Source organism: Barbus barbus (assembly GCF_936440315.1).
Source record: "Barbus barbus genome assembly, chromosome: 34".
Classification (NCBI taxonomy): domain Eukaryota; kingdom Metazoa; phylum Chordata; class Actinopteri; order Cypriniformes; family Cyprinidae; genus Barbus; species Barbus barbus.
The window spans coordinates 15,473,627-15,488,534 of record NC_136762.1 but is presented as its reverse complement, the minus strand read 5'-3'; the positions used below and the strand labels follow the sequence as shown (position 1 = coordinate 15,488,534).

Genomic DNA, 14,908 nt, shown 5'->3' with positions numbered 1-14,908 from the left:
TTTAGCAGGTGTTTGGACTCTCATTCTGACGGCACCCATTCACTGCAGATTATCCAATGGGGAGCAAGTGATGTAATGCTAAATTTATCTGAATCTCTTGTGAAACAAACTAATCTATATCTTCGTTTTGGGTTAACTAATTTATTAATAAATTGTACCGCAAACCCCTTAAACAGCTTTGAAATATTTAATATTATCTCGGTAGTTATTTTTTCCAGTTGGCTGCACCTGTGCCATTTATATACCCAACTGTTCCTTCCATGATAGGATGTGAGACTATAACCATCATGCATCACGTATCTTTTCATCCAGTAGGTCATATGAACGCCTAATGACAATGCCTGATTAGTTCAACCACCACAGGCGCCCTCATCTGAGCTGTCAAATGTGGAGGGGAGCTAAAAATAAATCGCCGTCACTGCCTGAACGGCGCACGGCGCGTGAAGAGATTTATCCCATTGATCAACAATGCCAAGGGGGCGGGGCCAGCGGTGATTGCGTCATAAAGGAACAGGAGATGGCTTCACGATGCGCTACGGCAGTGCTTAGATGCGTCAACGCTCAGCTGTCAGTACACACATTTATATGAAAAGGAAGGAAGGGTAAAGAAGTACTGGGAGGAAGGCAGGCGAGCCGTACAGATTTATGTCTCCAGCCAGTTTATGCTGCACTTCGGTTGTTTAACAGTCAGGGACAATGGGTTCGACTACAGATGAAGAATTTAAAGAGAAATTACTATGGAACGTCAAAAGAGAAGTAAGTGCAGTCAATTTATTTCTTGTCTTAGTTTTGATTGGATGCTAAAACATGCGTGCACGATCAGCTCACATGCATGCTTTGCATCTGATTTAGTGCATGCATATAAGTTTCGGATGCGCTGATGCTTACAGTGATGAATTAATGTGTAACGAGTTGCATTTACGAGTGCTCAGTTAAGGCTATTATATTTCTCATAGGTTCACATTAAAACCCTTTCACCTGTAGCGCTGGATGGGTCGGCTATTTCCTTCCTCATCCGCCTGTAACTTAATGTAGCTATGGGAGACAGTGATTTAATCAATGCTTTCTGCGGTGATCAATAGATTCTGACTTGTGCAAATGGCTAAATACAGTTTAAACCGAGTACGTTTTTAGTGTCGAATATGCTCATAGCCTGCTGCAATGTAAACAAAAACGAGTTGACTTCGAATTTCCATTGACAGACACTTGAGGGTCTGAGCGCTCAGAGCACGCTAGGTTTATTTATAACGCGACTGTAAGAGAAAGCGCGCTACTTTATTGTTTGACTAGATTTGAAGAGATCGTTGCATTGATTGCTCTGCAAGTTACCTGTTTTGATCTGGGCTTATTTTCTTTTTGTCACATGCAGAGAAACTTTCTCATGTGGAATACAACAGTAACTTCATTTTTGAGCAGTTACACGTTAAAGTTTAAAGTGAGGGGGTTATCATACAGTTAAATTCGTATCTGCATTATATAAGACCAGTATGGCCATTGTTGGTTTACACACTAATTCAAACTCATTATTAAAAACATGACTAAGTAAGCAATAATGTACATGAAGTGTAATGAAATATTTTTGCTGTTGCACTTACTACATTGCTTACAAAATAAATAAAAACATGACATTCATTTGAAATTATTCCTCTACTTCTAATTGTGCGTAAAACTTCCTCTTAGAATAATAGTCTAATAAAACAATTAAAAAACATCTTAACTTCTGGACAGTGCAGCAGAAATATCTAGTTTAGTTAATATACAAATATATTAACCCAGTCATTGTTGTGATCGACCAATCAGATTCAAGTATTCAAGAGAGTCTTGTAATGGGAAAAAGATTCATCCAAGGTATTATTTTAACCTAAAAAAAGGAGTAAAACCATATATTAAAAATTCTGTACGAACCATTTTATGCCAATTCAAAATAAGTAGACTGCGATAAATATGAATGAACTGTTCATGAGTGTATTTTGTAATAATTATTTGATAAGACTTCACATTCACAGAGTTTCGAATGTTTTCACTCCAGGATGTACAGCGGGAGAAGCTGTTACATTCTTTTGTATCAGTGTAATTAATTCTTATCTTTTCCCCCACAGTGCAGGGAACGCTAGTTTTAAATCCGGCGCTCATAAATAATAGAAATCTTGAATGAATTGCTGCAAAGAATAGATGTCCTAAATTGGTACCAGCATATCTCATGTGTCAGAACAGACTGTGTCCACATAGCTGATTCAGCCTCTTGAACTTAATGCACAGTCCTGGCAGCCATAATTTCTCATGATAGTTAAGGGCATGTCTAATATCATGGATGTGATAATTAAATTCTTAAGGTATATGGCCTCAGGTGGCTCAGTGGCCTGGGTTTATAAGGAAATAAATTTTTAACAATCTCATTCATCAAGTTTTAAAGAACTTTTGTGTGTCATATTCATTCAAATCACCTATTTTTTACCTCTAAAATGAGTCATTTCCTCCACAGAGATGTACTGGACTCTTTAGTTAACATAGAGTAACATTGATTTCCATTGATTATAGTGCTTCTCTTGTAGGTCATTCCACATTTATATGTCTATCGGAATCTATTTATGACATATGGTGTATATGTGAAATATATAACTCTACAAAAAACCTCACATTTTTGCTTTTCAGCTATTTTAAGCATTATATGTATAGCGAGGAAATTCAGTATCTGAATGAATATTTACAATGCATTCAGCTTATAACAGTCCTATACACACAGGATTAGATTTTTATTCCTCCATTGACTTTCTTTGTGTAACATCCCAGGTCTCTGTCACTTTAAGCTGCAGTCAGCCGCCTTCTGGTTGCCTAGGAACTGAAAGCATCAGCAGCTACCTAAGAAATTAAATTGCATCACGATTAATACAGCTGCATGAAGCAGGGATCGTCACACATGGCTCCCATTAGAGCAAAACAACTTAGTTTCATTTTCCTGTTCTCTGCTTTTTCCCCCATCAATATTTATTGGCTGAATTGAGCTACATTACACCATTTTGCAATGATCTATTTAATATTTACGAACTATTTTTGCGTCTGCAGAACTGCATACCCCATTTTTTTGTTAGATTTTCTGTCAAGAGCTTAGATTTTGAACTGCATTCTGCTTCGTAGACTTTTCTTTTTATAGCTGTGCATGTGATTGAGTCTGTCTTTGTAGGTTTTCACTATATCCTTTTAAATTGGGAAGAGGATGCCAGAGCTCTTTCTATTTTCAGACGTTGGATGGTGTATTAACTGAGCATATTGTGAAGATATCCCTCCACATGTTGTGTGTGTGTGGACTGACAAGCTCTGATTGCCCCTTATTTCAGCTGTAAAAATCCTTGTGATGGCTTCATTAACGCCATTGTTACCGCTGTCAGCTCGGCTGGAAATGGATTTTAATGCCATTGTGTTCATTTGAATCATGTGAAGCATTTGCATCCAACCATTCTCGTGTCTTTCGAGACATGTTATGTAATGCAACAGGCTGCTGTAGTGAACTGATTTTAAAACTGTTTAATTTTTTCTTTTTCATTTCATCCCAAGGACAACAGCAAATATTTATATTAGCCTTTAAAAAAACTGTAAATCCAAAAGTGAAATGTTGCTGAAAATGTACTCCCCTTCAGGTCAGCCAAGATGTAGATAAGTTTGTTTCTTCATAGGAGAAGATTTGGAGAAATGTATCATTACATTACATGCTCACCAATGGTTCCTTTGCAGTGAATGGGTGCCGTCAGAATGAGAGTCCAAACAGCTGATTAAAACACCACAGGAATCCACAAGTAATCCACACCACTCCAGTCCATCAATTAATGTTTTGTAAGAAACAAATAGCTCATCAGACATTTTTACCTTTAAACTTTTAAACTTCTGGCCAACATATGAATCCATAATAATGCTTCGTCCAGTGAAAAAGTCTGTCCTCGCATATCAAAATTCACTGACATATTCATTTTGGACTGTTTTCCTTTCCACAAACGGTGCTTGATCTGTGCATATTTCTCTCCTGATTCAGACAAGATTATAATTGTTTTACTGGAGAAAGCACTATTATGGATAGATGACTCTTGTTTTAGCTAGAAACAGTGGTTTGAGGTTAAAGTCATCTTAATGATGGATTTGTTCATTACAAACACACAGTTTTTCACTTCACAAGACAGTAATTGATGGACTGGAGATGTGTGGATTATTGTGATGTTTTTATCAGATGTTTGGGCTCTCATTCTGATGGCACCCATTCACTGCAGAGGATCCAATGCTGAGCTACATTTCTCCAAATCTTTTTCGATAAAAAAACAAAACATACTTATCTTGGATGGCCTAAGGTTGAGTAAACTTTTAGTGAATTTATATTTTAAGTGAACCATTTCTTTAAATTGTCCTGATTTTGCTGACTGTTGGCCTTGTAGCAAATCTCATACCATAGGGGGCACACAAGTCACGCCCATAATCAGCAGATGCCCATAATTTGCTGCTCCTCATTGGTACAATTAACCTTCTGCTGTTCTTCAAATTACATAAACAGTATAAAGCCGCCTGCAAGGATTGTGATTAATTAGTCTGGGATTTGCTGTAGTACTGACAGTTGGAAGAGAAAAATGTGACAAAGACTCATTCTACACAGTTCCTTGCACTCCCAGGGAAACTTATCAATTGAATGATGCTAATTAAAGCATTTGTGGTTACGCTGTCATGATTAAATAGTTGCTTTTGTGCATCTGATTCCAAGAATTTTGACTTGCCATTATTTTTTGCCAGTCTTTGCCACTCCTAATTACATGTCTTTCCATGTCTAGGTGAAGCAGATTATGGAGGAGGCGGTGACCAAGAAGTTTGTACATGAAGACAGCAGCCACATTATTGCACTTTGCAGTGAGTACAGTTTGAGAGAAGAGGTGTTTTGTATCACACGGACCAATGCTGATGTTTTTATGCCTTGCATTTGCATTGTGACACATAAAATGTTGTTAATTGTGCTGATTTTAATGTCACCAAGTTATTTTGCTGGTTAACATAGATATGGTTCGAAATTGTGAGAATAATTTGTAATAGTCTTCCAAGTTGAAAATCGTTAACAAATTATCATGCTGTAGTAAAAGTGAGTTTAGAGCTGTTGTGGAGTTAAATTGTAGCTTCACAATTTCCTAATGATTTTTGCAAGTTAAAGTATTAAATTTTTTTAAACATCTAATAATTAATATACATATTACATTTTATAAAGAAAACCCAATAATTACTATTAAAGTATATAGAATAAAATCAAATAATTATTACAAATATACAAATTTAAATTGAACTTAAATGTATTTCTTTCTGAAAAATAGCAGAAACTGGTATTGCAAATTCATATTGTGAATTTAAATGATTAACTAAAAATTAATGTAGATAAATAAAACATTTTGTAAAGAAAACTTAATAATAACTACGAATATGTAAAAATATATCAATATAAATAAAAGTAAAAATATATTTATTTCTGACATGTAAAAATTGCTGCACAATTTCCCATCTGATATCGCAAATTTAATTATTAAAAATTATAAAAAATTAATGAACTAATAATTAATATGCATGCATGTAACCTTTTTGTGAAGAGCCTAATAATCACTTAAGAAATATTGAAAAAAATATATAGAGATAAACAAAAAATTTTTTTTTCTGATCGCTAAAAATAGATGCAAATTTCCCAGTTTTACAAATTCAAATTGCTAATTAAATTAGTAATTAATAATTATTATATATTAATATAAATTTTTGTATAAAGACAGCATGTGATGAAAAAATGTTTCTTTCAGACACATAAAATTGTTGCTAAAATTTGAATTTGTAGAAAAAAACTTTAGTAATTAGTAATATTTTATATATAATATAGGTACTAGCACTAATCTAAACAGAAAAATCATTTTTGATGAGCCTTTACAGATGAGACTCCTCATCAGGAAAGACTTTAGACGCGATGGCTGGGGCTCGGTGGCATGATGATAGTTCCGGAGCTTTGGATCACTGCCAACAATAAGGTTGATTTGTCCAGTACGGATGACTGGGAGTGTGTGTGTGTGACTCACACTCTTTACTCCAGTGACACACAGACAGGCCGGAACATTAACCCAGGCTCAGCCTCATTACGTCAGTGACACACCAGTGCTGCGTGGCACCACAGATATTGCTTAGTCAAGTTTCCTCAATCTACAAATATAAATGCAGTTGTTATATGAATGGAAAAAGTAATGTACTGCAATATTGCACAGCTTTGTTAACATTTACAACCTCATTTTGCTTTCGTACAGTAGGGGAGTAGTGATTTGTCCACAGAAAGCACTTGTTCTAAGTGTTTATGCAAATATGAATTCCTTTTATCATTTGTGGTGAATTTGTATTTCACACATAGCAGATATTCTTGCGCTGCCGCTGCTTGAGCTTGTTGATATTTACAGTTTGTGTCTCTTGTCATCCAATATGGCGTGCCAGCTTTTGCTTTGAGGCTCAGTTGTTGTGTTGTGTGAATTTCAAAACCCCAGAAGAGCTGTAAGATCTAAGCAGCAATGTACAAAACATCAGAACCCGTCACTATAAATCAAAAATTAGCGTGCCCATGTTTGCCTGAGTGGCCTGAACTTTTTTTATAAGTGTGTAGTGCTGCCATGTTTATACAGAATGCTAAATTTATCCAAATGCATGTTATTGGCACTGACTGCTCTCGTTTAGAAGGCTAAACTGGAACGGCTTCTGTGTATCGAGGTTAAAGGTCACATCATGATAGCATGCAGTGATGTCAGCCCTCAGCTATCTCTGTCCTTCCATTAGCCGGTTAGCACTGTTTAATTGTGGAACATCCGTTAATAAATTTGAATTATTAATTGTTACTCAGTCACTTTTTTATGGACACTGTAATGAGGATATCTTCACTCATTAGCTCTAAATGACAAGGAGTTGGAATATGAGATTTGCTGTGTAAATGCTATTGCAATAGCTATTGAACTTCATAACTACAGCAGATCTAACCTTCTTAATGCTTAATATTCTTCACCAAGTGCTGTCTAATGTTTGAACAGCGACACTAAGCTCGATTATGCAGAAGTGTGCATATTGAGGAAAAGAGTTTTGCGCACAGCTTGTGTGAATCAAAATAATTAAATTATACACACACTTAGTATTTATTAAGTTTAATATTTTGTACATGAAATGTTTAAGCATAGTTATTTTTAAGTGTTTATTTTTAATAATTTTAATTTCTTTAAAAAAGCTTTGTGAATTTAGTATTCATGTCATTACATTGTTTAGATCATTAGAAAAAAATGGAAAATTAAAATTTGACATTCTATTTTATTCATGTTTTTTTCTATGTCCTCTGTAGAGGACACTAGGACTAAGTTTTTCTAAAAATAAAATGGCATGAATAGACATCAAAAAGGCAAAAACAAGGGGATTTTTTTTTTAAATCACCAATACATTTTTAGGTTTCAGGATATTTTTCTTCTAAACTTTAAGGATGATTCTCAACTATGTTATAAAATATATAACAAAATGTTTGATTTTTTGTTTTATGCAATATGTCTGTACAAATTTCCATAAACTGGTTTTCCCTTTAAACACAGTGTATCTATACTGTATCTAATTAGCATATTAATGTTGCTGTTGGGACAGCATGTTGAAAAAATAATTGTCATAGTGGGAGTAATAATTGGCCAGATTTTCATAATAATATCTAATATTTCATAACAAAATAGATATATTTTATTTTCTTATTCAATTATGTCTCCCAAAATGCATCATAAACATGATTTTAGTCCTGGTGTCCTCCACAGTGGACATGTATGAAATGATGTCCTGTTTCATAACAGGAAGTCATATTTGAATTTGAAAACCCATAACATTTTCCTGAGATGTTGCTTTATGACAAACAATTAGAAAATTATTCAGATTTAAATGACAATTACAAAATATAATCATATTTCCGTAAGGATGTAAAATGTATCACTAAATTAAATTTAGCCATCTTTAAAGACCTAGGAGAGGGTGTGGTCATGGTGAAACGTCCAATCATTTAGTATCTCTATAAAGCCCTGAATGTGCTCTGTACAGGACATCCAGACTTATAACTGTGACGTGAGGTCTCAGAGATATTCACTGAAATAGAATGTCCACTACAGAGGCAAAAACTCCACTCTAGCTGGTATCTAGGAGGATATGCTACCAGCCAAAAGTTTTTGAACAGTGAGATTTTTAATGTCCTTTAAAGCTTGCATATATATATATATATATATATATATATATATATATATATATATATTACTATTTAAAATAACTTTTTTCTATTTGAATGTTAAAATGAAATTTATTCCTGAATTTTCAGCATCATTACTGCAGTCTTCAGTGTCACATGATCCTTCAGAAATCATTCTAATATACTGATTTGCTGTTCAAGAAACGATGATTATTATTATTATTATTATGATCAATATTTAAAACAGCTGAGTAAAATTTTTTCAGGATTCTTTGATGAACGGAAAGATCAGCATTTATCTGAAATAAAAAGCTTTTGTAACATTATACACTATACCATTTAAAAGCTTGGAGTCAGTATGATTTTTTTATAGTGTTTTTGGGGGATTATATTTTTGGGATTAAATTATAGTAATAACTTTTTTTAGCAAGGATGCTTAAATCAAAAGTGGTGATAAAGACATTTATAATGTTACAAAAGATTTCTATGTCAGATAAATGCGGTTCTTCTGAACTTTCTATTCATCGAAAAAACCTGAAAAAAATTCTACTCAGCTATTTTCAACAAAATAATAATAATAAATATTTTATGAGCAGCAAATCAGAATATTATAATGATTTCTGAGGGATCATGTGACTGGAGTAATGATGCTAAAAATTCAGCTTTGAAATCACAGGAATAAATTAGAGTTTAAAATATATTCAAATAGAAAGCAGTTATTTTAAATAGTAAAAAATACAACATTTTTTTTTTACTGTTTTTGCTGTACTTTGGATCAAATAAATGCAGGCTTGGTGAGCACAAGAGACTTATTTAAAAAACATTAAAAATCTTACTGTTCAAAAACTTTTGACTGGTAGTGTGTGTGTGTGTGTTTGTGTGTAGTATATATGCATATATGTAATTATTTATATGCTGATGATACACATAGGATGTACATATGTTTTCAAAAGAATTATAGACTTCAACTATATTATTATTGCTGTTATATGTATATTATAATATTGTTAAGTCTTCTGTGTTGGTTGGTTTTGTCTCTGGTAATGATCTTCATAGTCTTGGAAGGAGAATTTCGATCTAGGACTGTTATGTGTCTTAGTGTGTAGTTTTCCCACATCCATTTTTTTGTTTCTTTTAGTCTTAGTGTTTCTTTAGTTTTAGCGTCGAAGGAAAACACTGAAAGAAACTGTAATTTTAGTGCTTGCTTCAAAGTCGTTCCTCCCCTCACGCCGGTTATCACACTCTCTCATGCATCGCAGGCGTTTTGCATAATCATTTGGAGTGTTTTTGGGTGTCTGAGGGTAAGAACGCCTGAGTCGTGACCATAAGCGGGGTGAGGTTTCAGTATAAATGCTGTTCAGAGCTTGTGTGTGTGTGTGTGTGTGGGTGGCTGGGGAGGGTTGGTCTGGGAGCACTGCCAGTCTGTCGTCACCACCGAAAAGCAGTGCAGTTCCCCTGTTTTCCAGTCAGTTGCCGGGCACGGATTCCCCACGCAGTCACCCTCCCCCTCACTTTCATCCTGGAGCACGCACTCACCCACGTCACACCAGCATATGACAATGCACTTCCCAGCTAAATTAAGTTTCAGGGGAATAAATCAAAAGGAATTGTGCCTGTGCTCTGTGGGTTGGTTGAACGTGGCGGCAGAGTGCGTTTGAGCACCAACAAAAAATCTGGGTACCTACCTAGAAGGAGAAACTTTCCGTTAACCTTCCTGTTTGTCTCCGTAGCAGTTGCTTGGCTGGATTGTGCCGTGCTAACCAACCAAACCTTGCTCGGTTCTGACAATCGTTTCTTTTGGCATATTTCTCACATTCATTTAATAAGAAAAAAGGGCAAATGAAAGCACACACCACTGTTCAAAAGTTTGCAAAATAATAGATATAGTCCATAATAAAGATGGCTTTTGAAAAACTAAACCATTTTTATGTGCAAAAAGAGAGAAGAGTTTTAAATCAAGCCTGATGGCAATGACATTTTATGCTGATATTTATTTCCCAAATTGGCAATTTTTCTGGCTTCTCTTCAGAAATTCAAAGTCAAAGTCCTAAAACTGGATTTCCCAGAAAGCATCTGTCAGATGCTTTGATCCCACTGGCGTCCTTTTCTGTGTGTTTGATATTGGTGTTGCTGTCGGATCATGTGCGTGTACCCTGCTGCCTTCCCATAATGCAGAGCACACACTGTACGGACATGCCCTCATGATGCCGAGCCATTAGGCACGGCAGAGCTGCATAATAGCCCCTGTTCTGATGTTGCCACTGCTAAGGCCTGTTTGAGATTTACATGGGTGAGTGCACTCACAGATCTCTCTGTGTATTTAGTGTAAAATGAAAAAATTAAACTTCAAACATCTCATTCTTAATCAGGATAAAGCTTGCTCATTCAGTGTTACAAATCATCCAATGATCTTTAAGGGGGCTGACCCTTTGAAAGGAGTTTAAGTTAGACTTTATAATCAAAATTTCAGTTTTTAATATTTAATGCTTTTGGTATCATGCATTATGTTAATTTTGTTAATAATTTTTACATGTACACTACCCTTCAGAAGTTTGTGGTGAGTTGGTAAGGCGTTTATTTATTTATTTAATTATTTTTGAAATCTCTAAGGCTGAATTTATTTGATAAAACAGGAATATTGTCAAATACTGTAATTTAAAATAGTTTTCTAACAAAATGTTATATATAGATATTTTTTCTCTCTAATATTTCTAATATATTAGAAATGTTTATCAGTGTTGAAATATTTAATATTTTTGTCTAAACTGATAAAAAAAATTCAGGAAAATGTGACACAAAGCTCAAAATAGTAGTATTTATTTAAAATAGAAATCTTTTGTAACATCATAAATGTCTGAACGGTCACTTTTGATTTAATGTGTCCTTGCTGAATAAAAGTATTAATTTTGTTTAAAGAAAAAAAAAATACTGACCCCAAACTTTTTAATGGTAGAGTTCATTTTTAACAATTTAAGTATAAATTAATTAATCAATATATTATAAACAAACATGAATTAGCAATAAACAATAGATTTATAAATTAAAATTGACGTAGATTAATAAATGCTATAAAATATCATGACATTTTACAGCATGTCATTATAAATGACATGCTGTAAAATGTCAATATTAGGTGTCATGAATTAAAAATTAACGACCTTTTTACAGCATTTATTATTATATTTAATAAATTAATTAATGTTAACAAATTCAACCTTATTGTAAAGCGTTACCAGAATTTCTATAGTAATTGTCTGGAGTGCAGTTTGTTTCAGTTAATATAACCACTTTTGAGGTTATTTATATTCATATTCAGGCAAGTTCTGTATGTTTCCATCTCTATATAAAATTTACAAAGATGCATCAACAATATCACTGTAACTTCCTACATGACAATATAACTTCCATGATTCATTTACTCACTTCCAGCAAAAATAAATATCCCACTGGTTTCCCATGCAAGAGTAGTTTCTGCATAGTTCCTCATTTGTGTTCATTTAGCAAATATAACTGTCAACTTAACGACTTGAAGCTAGCATATGGCTAAATATGTGCTGATTTTGTCTCTCAAAAGATTTTTGGCCAGCATATTGTAAAAGTTTTCATCCTCCATGCATATTCAGAGTTAACATGCAGTGGGTTGTGTCGGGGGTCAGCTGGCTCCAAGCTCTGTAGCCCACTGGCTGATCAATAGAAGGAAAAACACAGACCTTGTAAATCCTTCATGCTGTTTCACACCAGAGCTGAGTGTGGGCAGGGTCAGGGGTCAGCAGAAGAGGGTGAGAGCACGAATTGCCATGTACGTATTTAATATGAATTAAAAAGTATTTGAAATGATAGGGACTATGCTGGAATTTGGTGCCATTCATGAATAATACAGAGATAACAAGTCAAATGCCATTAGATGCTTATTTTCTGCTGTTATCTGCTGGTTTGCTAAAATCAATGCAACATCTGCGGTGTTGCAGTTTTATATTGATTAAAAGTATATGCATTAAATTACATTATGTATCAAAACAGGGATAGTCCACCTAAAAATGAAAATTCATGTTGTTCCAAACCTGTTTGACTTTTTTTTTTTTTCTTTTTCTTTTTTTTTTTCAGAAGAAAATATTTTGAAGAGACATGAAATAAATATTTTCTGAAGAACCTCCCAAGGCCATGCAAGATGTAGATGAGTTTGTTTCTTTAGGTTTGGAGAAATGTAGCATTAAATCACTTGCTCACCAATGGATCCTCTGCATTGAATGGGTGCCGTCAGAATGAGAGTCCAAACAGCTGATAAAAACATCACAATAATCCACAAATAATTCGCATAAATTCAGTCCATCAATTATAGCATAGTTGAATAATAAGAGTTCTGTACATGGAAATGACATACCGTGAGCCTCAAACACCATTGTTTCCTCCTCCTTATGTAAATCTTGTGAATAAAAACAGACCACTGAAAAATATGCGAATCAGAACATAACACCGACTGTGATGTAACAGTCGGGATCACTAATAGTTACGCCCCCAACATCTGCATATACCCACCCATGTTCTAGGCCAGCCGAACCTGCACAGCCTTCAGGTATTATGAAGAAACAAGCAAGGACAACAGCAAAAATGGCAGATCATGGAAATAAATGTTATGTTGCAGGCTGTGCAGGGGGTGTGAAGTGCAGGGATGGGTTGGTGTGGTGTCTGTATTCAGGAAGGCACGGAAAGCAAATAACGCGCTCTAATAAAATAACGCAAGCCACTAAAGGGACATGGTTAGCTCCTTGCTAGCGGTAGCCTATTACATTACAGTACATCAGATTTCACTAACCACATAAACAGAATAAGGAGAGATGACTGAGGATGATGGCTAATGATTTACAGATCCTGAGCACCACTGACAAGCATCTGATCTTGTAAAATGTGTGGTAAGTACTGCCGCTCCATAGTATAAACAGAGTTTGTGTGATCGCGAATCTCGAAAGTAAAGTCGATCGTGCATTTGAAAGCAGTTTCAGTGCCCAGCATATTAATACTGGCTCCCTGATGCCCGCATTTTGTATATAGTATAATTACCCAACGATACAACTGCGAGACAAAGTATTGAAATAGATATTTTCCTCCCTGTGTTTCCTTCCTGTTTCTCACTGTGAAACAGCCAATCAGAGCAGAGCTGAACATTGAGCCTCACCGTGAAGCAGCCAATCAGATCAGAGTTCAACATTATTATTCATGACCCTTCCAAATAAGCCAATAACAGACCGTTTCATTCTAGGGAGAAATCCTAGGGTTGTAAATGCACATGTAAAAACGTTTCTGGAGAATTTTTGCCTAAGCCACATACCTTCTATGTAGATATCAGTGAACAATTTAAAATATTGTATCAATACATTCTATGGCACCTTTAAGATGCTTTTAAGTTCACTCCATTGCTTTATACACATACACAACATATAATATACATATACATATTGGATTGTCTGAAGGGTGAGTAAATTTTCAGCAAAAATTCAATTTTTGGGTCACCTGTTCCTTTAAATCAGAGACTTGAAAGGAATGAGAGACGATACTTTCTGATTCGTGGAATGCAAACAATACTGGAAAGCTAGTCAAGGAAGTAAAGCATTGTGTTGTTGTTTCCTATTTTCCTTTTATAAAAAATACCAGTCTTTTCATTTCACCCAGCCCAACTTACTGCAGTTGTGCTGCGGTTTTAAATCTCTAAACATCATAAGGAGCTGAGACGGAAGTTTGCAGATTTTCTCTTGAACACCTGCACCACTGTGAGCTAATTAGTGAATGAATATACTTGTGAGTCATGTCTGTTTACCCATCGTCCCTCAGCTGATGCTCACAGTGAAGCCTCTTGCGAATGAGTCTTACTTGAGACCCAGATTCAAATTAGACTGCGAGCAGACTTTATTTGTGAAGTGCACAGCTGTTCGCTCGGATATGGCCAAGTCCAATGTAGAACAGGTAGTAACTAGATCGGTTGCTCCTTAATTGACTCAGAATTGACAGTTAAATTCAGTTTGAAAAGTCAGAGAGATTTTTTTTTTTTTTTTTTGTACTACTGCAGATTCTTAAGTTAAGGAGCAGATGGAGCAGCGCTATTTTCTGAATGAGTTATGAATGTAGAGCCCACATGATTAATAGACTAATAACGATTGTATCTAAAACAGCTGTGTCTTTGTTTGAATCACCGGGACAAGCTACATGTGGGTAGATAAAACTGTTAATTTAGTTATCAGTGATATGATGTATTCAGTGGAGAGTTAACATGTCACGTGCAGTTCTAGAAACTCCCTTGGTAGAGAGTGTTGCATTTTAAGTGTGGCCTATAACAAGATGATCTTAGCATATTAGCTATACTGATGTATTTGTATTAGGGATGCACAACATATTGGTATCATTGATTACTGGTCAATTAATTAACCGATATATTTTATTTATGCATGTCTCATTTAGCCTATTTGTACATTTAGATTGCAGTCTACAATCTGTAAAAATAGGGCACAAAGTATTCTTTCGAAGTAATTTTCTGTATTTATTTTTAAAGGTGTTTTTCCTTTATTTTGAATATCGCACTGCATTGTGTTGCATTTTAGAGTCAACAGAAATGTCTGAAAAATTTATGGATAATGTTGTGGTAATGAGCCACCAGTACTTTCTGTATCCTTCAAAATCTAAAAA

At 34.8% G+C, this 14,908-nt stretch overlaps 1 protein-coding gene across 1 annotated transcript in view; it reads left to right on the top strand.

Annotated features, from left to right (window-relative positions):
• Window positions 1-512: 512 nt before the first annotated feature.
• LOC306854311 (small G protein signaling modulator 2-like) overlaps window positions 513-14,908 on the top strand; it is a 60,580-nt gene continuing 46,184 nt past the window's right edge. Inside the window, exons 1-2 of the mRNA XM_079392207.1 lie at window positions 513-756; window positions 4,806-4,881. Coding sequence (XP_079248333.1) covers window positions 697-756; window positions 4,806-4,881 — 136 coding nt within the window. The 5' untranslated portion in view covers window positions 513-696. The remainder of the gene's footprint in view (window positions 757-4,805; window positions 4,882-14,908) is intronic.